Raw genomic sequence first — 6,748 nt, 5'->3', positions numbered from 1 at the left:
CTACAGCGAAGACAAAAGAAAGAATTATGCTGGAAATGACATGGAAGACTAAACTACCAACTGATCAGGTAGCCACTGAAATACTAGTAGACTACATTTTTTAAATTAAAGTCAATTACTGACGATATACTAACATGTTTGAATGCAACATTTCATTTGGCACAAGAGGAAGAGGTTCTGCAACAAAACCAGAATTTGCATATCTACAAAGTAATTTAGAATGAAGTATCGCTGTAAAATACAGTGTGTATGGGTCTTATTAACAAGGGAAGAGTAACGTACCTATCATGCCTAATGAACTCGACGTCGTGCCCCTGGTGGCACTTCTTGATGCAGTTCACACAGATGGCGTTGCGGTCTGTTGTGTTACAGGTGTGACACCTGACCACACGGAGGGACAGAACAAAGAAACAGGTGATGAGCCAAACGAGTTGTCCAGGTTACATGAATTAAAGTGGACAGCTGGGGCAGAAAGCTGGATCAATGAGTTAGCCAGCTAACTGTCCAACATTGCTTGAAATAATGTTATCTTCAGAACATAGTGTTCTCAAATCAACCAGAAAGTGAAGAGTTAAGTGGCTGTTTATCAAAGTTTAAAATGGCTAATTTAATAATCCTGCTTTCTGGAAAATCCCACTGGTAGAAGTTAGATATATAAGGTAAGAAATTATTACCTGTAAAAATCGTGCATTGGATAGCTGGTGTAACTTGAAATCTTGTACAGGCACTGACCTCTGCTCACAGCTTTTTCAATGGCATCTTGATTGTTCATTATTTTGTTATCTGGGGAGACAGGAGGTCAGGTGTAGTTGGATCAGTCCAGGTACAGAGAAGAAAAAGTAATGAGGCAATTTAAGATCATTCAATTTTTGACAAAGACTAACTGATGTAAGTAGATCCTACAATGCTAGATTCCAGGAATAAAACATCCACAAATCACATCATGGTGACACACTGCTGCCCCCCCCCCCCTTACCTTTCATTGTAACGTTGACACCAGATGCGAGAAACAACCCTCCAAAGCGGTTATTGAAGATCTGATTGCCCTCCAGGGTTGCCGTGGCATGATTGGTGATCTCAATACCTGGTGGATAGAGACAGGTCAGGACCAGCGTGGAGGAAGTGGAGATTCAGGCCTGACCCCTAAGCCCTATGCACTTGTGGAGATCCAAGAAGATTTGATTGGTATAAGCAACATGGTGAAACTTCCACATTTTGGATTGGGCCTCACTCTGTCTACTATTAATCAAAAGGATACAAAGCAAAATACTGCTAGGCTGTGTTCATTAGGGCACACAATGGAAAACAGAACATTTGGATTTCTTATTGGACAAATCCACGTAGTCCATCCCTCTCATTTCATTCCACTTTCCACCATATGGTGCCTAATGAACACGACCTGGATTGAACCCTGCTTTCTAGAATTGCTTAATGCACCTGCAGCGAAGCCGTCAAATATTCTGTTCTTTCTCAGGACGGGGTGGCTGTTGGTGCTGATGAGGACCCCTGCTTGGGCGTTCCTGAATATATCGTTCTCCTCCAGTAAACCTCGTCCTCCGTTGAATATACAGATGCCTCCGTCTCTCCCGTCGTGGATCTTATTCCTTCGGAGAGTGGGGTTGCTGTCAGTCTTTATCCACACCCCCGCCATGGCGTTGTCAAAAATCTCATTGTCCTCAATGAAGCCCAAACCTGAAACAGAGTCAATATATCAGCCAATGGGTCTCCTTTTCATTTATCCTGGTTAGAAGGTTCATGAGGGAGCATCTGAATTACACAGGATTTTGATTGGTCCACTTCATTCAGAACCTGTGAGTCCAGGGTGTCTTCACTGTTCTGCACATGAATTTAAAATGTAGAAAAGGTACATGTGTGCTTACTTCACCCCTATCCAGACAAGATCAAGCAGTGTGAGAGGAGGATGGATAAAGACAGAATAATAGATACTGGTTTCTCACCTGAGTTGTAAACCAGAATGCCTCCATTTTGACCTCCCCAGATCTTGTTCCGTCTGATTTTGGGATTGCTGCCAGTTCTGTTACAGTTGAAAACATTAACCATCAATCAATCAATGCATATAATAAAATATCGATAGTGCTATAACAAAGCTCATATCACTGTGAGGTATTACAACATGCACTACATGATCTACACAGGTTGCCATTAGGTCCCATTGTATGGTTGGCCATTCATTTTGAGTTCCTGCTCTATCTCTGACCTGATTTGAACTCCGGAGTACATGTGGTTGTAGATATCATTGTCCTCCAACACTCCATGGCCGTTGTCGTAGAAGTAGACGCCAACCTGTACGACCCACACAAGGCCAAGTGTTTAGTTTGCAGGTTATTGTCAAATGTCATTCATTCATCTGTAAGAGATGAGTAGCCCATAGAGCCATCTGAACAGACAGACGGGTCTCTCTCCATCTCCGTACCTGTTTCCCACTGTGTATCCTGTTCCTCCTGAGGACAGGTGTGCTTCCTGTAGTCACCCAGACTCCTGCCAGCGTGTTGCTGTACACCTCGTTCTCCTCTATCACCCCCTGTCCCTTTTCATGCTACAGGGGAGACACACAGATTCATTACATTACTAATACCCTTATCCAATGAGAACTGCCCCGTCTTTCAGAGTCCACTGACTACAAGATGGCTCTGTATCAATTTACATTTTCGTCATTTAGCAGGCAGACACTCTTATCCAGAGCGACTTACAGGAGCAATTAGGTTTAATTACCTTGCTCAAGGGCACATGGGCCGATTTTTCACCTAGTCGGCTGGGGATCAAAACCAACAACCTTTGGTTACTGACCCAACGCTCTTAGCCGCTTGGCTACCTGCCTAGCGTTTTAGAGCAATTTATTTTCAGACACTAATAAGGTGGGCTAGTAGTTAAAGATGCTAAAGGATTGCAAATAAACCACAGCTATATGTCTCATAGGTATTTGCTATGTATTTGACTACACATTTTCTTTAAATACACATTTTGTTTTAAAGTTCTAAGAAAGCCCTACTTACCACATAGATGCCCCCATGCTGTCCGTCGTGGATCTTGTTGTGTCGTACGATGGGGCAGCTGTTTGTCCTGATCTGGATCCCTGCCAAGGCGTTACCGTAGATGTCGTTCCCCTCGATGAGGCCTCGCCCATCACCGAATATGTAAACTCCACCCTGGTTACCGTTGAAGATAGCGTTGCCCCTGTGATTGACACAACGTGGAAAATTTTCATCAGAGTATCCATTTACACATCAGAATCAATATAAATTAATATGGGTTGTATAACAGACAACAGCACAAGCGATATAAAAAGCGGGAAAGAGAAGGGGGGCGATAGAAAGTGTTTGACTTTAAAACCCCACTGACCTTATTGTAGGATCACTATTGGAGGTGATCCACACTCCAGCAAAGTTGTTTGCATAGATCTTGTTCTCGATGAACTGTCCTCGGCCCTTCTCGTGCACGTAGATCCCTCCCGTCTGGCCGTGGTGGATCTCACAGCGCACCACCGTGGGGTTGGCGTACGCCTTCACCTCGAAGCCAGCTATTCGGTTCCTGTGGATGTTGCAGCTCTCAAAGTAGCCCTGCAGGGGGTGACAGTCACAGTCAGTCAAAATAATTAGAATGCCAAGGCTCTTTCTCAATTCTCTCTCCTTGCCTCCTTTTCCAAAAGTATTGGAGAAGATGGTCAGTGAGGAGGAACCTTGGACCTTCTCTAATATGTTTCAGAAGAGCAAGGTGCTAAACGGTTCTTTCCTCTTGAGAAAATTACCTCAATCCGATGTGTTATGTAACTAAGCTGCCGTGTGAGTAGGAACACATTCACATGTTTTTAAAAAGGGAAAAGCTGTGGATTAAGGCTTATGTAACTAAAATCAGTGGTGCGTCTCTAAAACCTACACATGGATTAAACTGCAAGCCAACGCTTCTCTTGAAGAAGAAACGGCTGCAGACTGAGGTTCTACAGTACACGAAGGTTCTTCCTCAATTCTTCTTTCCTTGTTACCTCGCATCCTCTCCTTCTCAAAACACATTGGAGAAGAAGGTCAGAGGGGAGTGACCTTGGATTTTCTCTTGCAATAGGTGAGAGGATGCAAGAGATGGTAAGATGAATTGAGATGGCGCCTTAAGGTTAAGTCACTACAGTAGACAAAGAGCTGGCCACAATGGACCAATATGGCGTGTCATCTCAGTGGTAGCCAGATCAGACCAATAGAGACCAGACCAATATGGAGTGTCATCTCAGTGGTAGCCAGATCAGACCAATTAGAGACCAGACCAATGTGGCGTGTCATCTCAGTGGTAGCCAGACCAGACCAATATGGCGTGTCATCTCAGTGGTAGCCAGATCAGACCAATAGAGACCAGACCAATATGGAGTGTCATCTCACCATGCCGTGGTCGAAAGTGAAGACGCCCACGTCTCTGCCGTGGTGGATGTGGTTCCGTCTGATGATGGGGTTGCCATGGTTTTTCACCCAGATCCCAGCCAGAGCGTTGTTGGAGATCTCGTTGTCCTCATAGATACCCTGGAAACACAGTGTCTCAGTTTCACAGCAGAATCTTGGAAATGGGATTATTTGAGTTATCAAGTGTCATAAGGAAAGAGAGGTGTGTGTGTGTGTTTGCATTACCTACCTGTGCATGGTCGGTAATGTAAAGCCCCACGTTCTCACAGTCGCTGATGTTGCAGTGTTTAATGGTGGGACAAGCTCCCTGGCCGCTCACACAGACTGCTGAGCCCACTGAAATAAACAGGTGTAGAGCCAGCAAGGTCAGCATGCTAGAGCCACGTGAATCAACTAAGTTAGACTTCTCAGACAGATACCAACTGTCTCAATTGAATGTGTTGAAGACACTGAAAATAGCTAGCATAGCTCCAGCATTATTTTAAAGAGTAGAAGCCTATGTGCTATGATAATTATTATGCATTTGGGAGTCAAAATGCAATCCAAAATGAAAAGGCCCTATAAATAACCCAATCAATTCCCCATAATTGGACTGCACTAAGTAGGTCTGAGAGGGCAATACTATGTTTTATAAAAGGCGTGTAGGTCTGGGGGGACATTGTGTTGTAAGGTACCTGTGCAAGTGCTGCGTATGATACAGTGGTCAATGCTGGGGCTGCAGTTGACTGTAATCTCCAGACAGTGGTGGGCGTTGTGGTGCTGGGCAGACTTATCGTCAGGATTAAACTAAAGGACCACAAACATACGGGAGTTAGACAAGTTAATTACATGACTAAGATATTACTAAGACATGACAAACGTCAGGCTAAAAGTCAAGCGCTTCTGCTAAATGGCATATATTATATTACTAAGATATGAGTCATGTTCATAACATATACAGTGCCTTGCGAAAGTATTCGGCCCCTTGAACTTTGCGACCTTTTGCCACATTTCAGGCTTCAAACAAAGATATAAAACTGTATTTTTTTGTGAAGAATCAACAACAAGTGGGACACAATCATGAAGTGGAACGACATTTATTTGATATTTCAAACTTTTTTAACAAATCAAAAACTGAAACATTGGGCGTGCAAAATTATTCAGATTTACTTGTTGTTGATTTACTTTCAGTCCAGCAAACTCTCTCCAGAAGTTCAGTGAGGATCTCTGAATGATCCAATGTTGACCTAAATGACTAATGATGATAAATACAATCCACCTGTGTGTAATCAAGTCTCCGTATAAATGCACCTGCACTGTGATAGTCTCAGAGGTCCGTTAAAAGCGCAGAGAGCATCATGAAGAACAAGGAACACACCAGGCAGGTCCGAGATACTGTTGTGAAGAAGTTTAAAGCCGGATTTGGATACAAAAAGAATTCCCAAGCTTTAAACATCCCAAGGAGCACTGTGCAAGCGGCCCATGATCACTCTGGATGAACTGCAGAGATCTACAGCTGAGGTGGGAGACTCTGTCCATAGGACCACAATCAGTCGTATATTGCACAAATCTGGCCTTTATGGAAGAGTGGCAAGAAGAAAGCCATTTCTTAAAGATATCCATAAAAAGTGTTGTTTAAAGTTTGCCACAAGCCACCTGCGAGACACACCAAACATGTGGAAGAAGGTGCTCTGGTCAGATGAAACCAAAATTGAACTTTTTGGCAACAATGCAAAACGTTATGTTTGGCGTAAAAGCAACACAGCTCATCACCCTGACCACACCGTCCCCACTGTCAAACATGGTGGTGGCAGCATCATGGTTTGGGCCTGCTTTTCTTCAGCAGGGACAGGGAAGTTGGTTAAAATTGATGGGAAGATGGATGGAGCCAAATACAGGACCATTCTGGAAGAAAACCTGATGGAGTCTGCAAAAGACCTGAGACTGGGACGGAGATTTGTCTTCCAACAAGACAATGATCCAAAACATAAAGCAAAATCTACAATGGAATGGTTCATAAATAAACATATCCAGGTGTTAGAATGGCCAAGTCAAAGTCCAGACCTGAATCCAATCGAGAATCTGTGGAAAGAACTGAAAACTGCTGTTCACAAATGCTCTCCATCCAACCTCACTGAGCTCGAGCTGTTTTGCAAGGAGGAATGGGAAGAAATTTCAGTCTCTCGATGTGCAAAACTGATAGAGACATACCCCAAGCGACTTACAGCTGTAATCGCAGCAAAAGGTGGCGCTACAAAGTATTAACTTAAGGGGGCTGAATAATTTTGCACACCCAATTTTTCAGTTTTTGATTTGTTAAAAAAGTTTGAAATATCCAATAAATGTCGTTCCACTTCATGATTGTG

General features: G+C 43.5%; 1 protein-coding gene across 4 annotated transcripts in view; it reads right to left on the bottom strand.

The window, feature by feature from the left end:
* LOC135523507 (F-box only protein 11) overlaps nucleotides 1–6,748 on the bottom strand; it is a 33,560-nt gene that overhangs the window by 1,729 nt on the left and 25,083 nt on the right. For 3 of the 4 annotated variants that reach the window (XM_064950246.1, XM_064950247.1, XM_064950248.1), the window contains exons 9-20: nucleotides 5,078–5,189; nucleotides 4,633–4,739; nucleotides 4,386–4,523; nucleotides 3,361–3,578; nucleotides 3,015–3,195; nucleotides 2,435–2,557; nucleotides 2,219–2,304; nucleotides 1,959–2,035; nucleotides 1,438–1,692; nucleotides 977–1,084; nucleotides 675–783; nucleotides 283–381 (exon numbers count right to left, since the gene is read on the bottom strand). In XM_064950246.1, coding sequence (XP_064806318.1) covers nucleotides 283–381; nucleotides 675–783; nucleotides 977–1,084; nucleotides 1,438–1,692; nucleotides 1,959–2,035; nucleotides 2,219–2,304; nucleotides 2,435–2,557; nucleotides 3,015–3,195; nucleotides 3,361–3,578; nucleotides 4,386–4,523; nucleotides 4,633–4,739; nucleotides 5,078–5,189 — 1,613 coding nt within the window. The remainder of the gene's footprint in view (nucleotides 1–282; nucleotides 382–674; nucleotides 784–976; nucleotides 1,085–1,437; nucleotides 1,693–1,958; nucleotides 2,036–2,218; nucleotides 2,305–2,434; nucleotides 2,558–3,014; nucleotides 3,196–3,360; nucleotides 3,579–4,385; nucleotides 4,524–4,632; nucleotides 4,740–5,077; nucleotides 5,190–6,748) is intronic. The other variant, XR_010452833.1, reaches the window with a different exon arrangement.

Source organism: Oncorhynchus masou, chromosome 31 (assembly GCF_036934945.1).
Source record: "Oncorhynchus masou masou isolate Uvic2021 chromosome 31, UVic_Omas_1.1, whole genome shotgun sequence".
Lineage (NCBI taxonomy): Eukaryota > Metazoa > Chordata > Actinopteri > Salmoniformes > Salmonidae > Oncorhynchus > Oncorhynchus masou.
The sequence above is the reverse complement of the archived record's forward strand: the minus strand, read 5'-3'. Positions and strand labels throughout refer to the sequence as shown.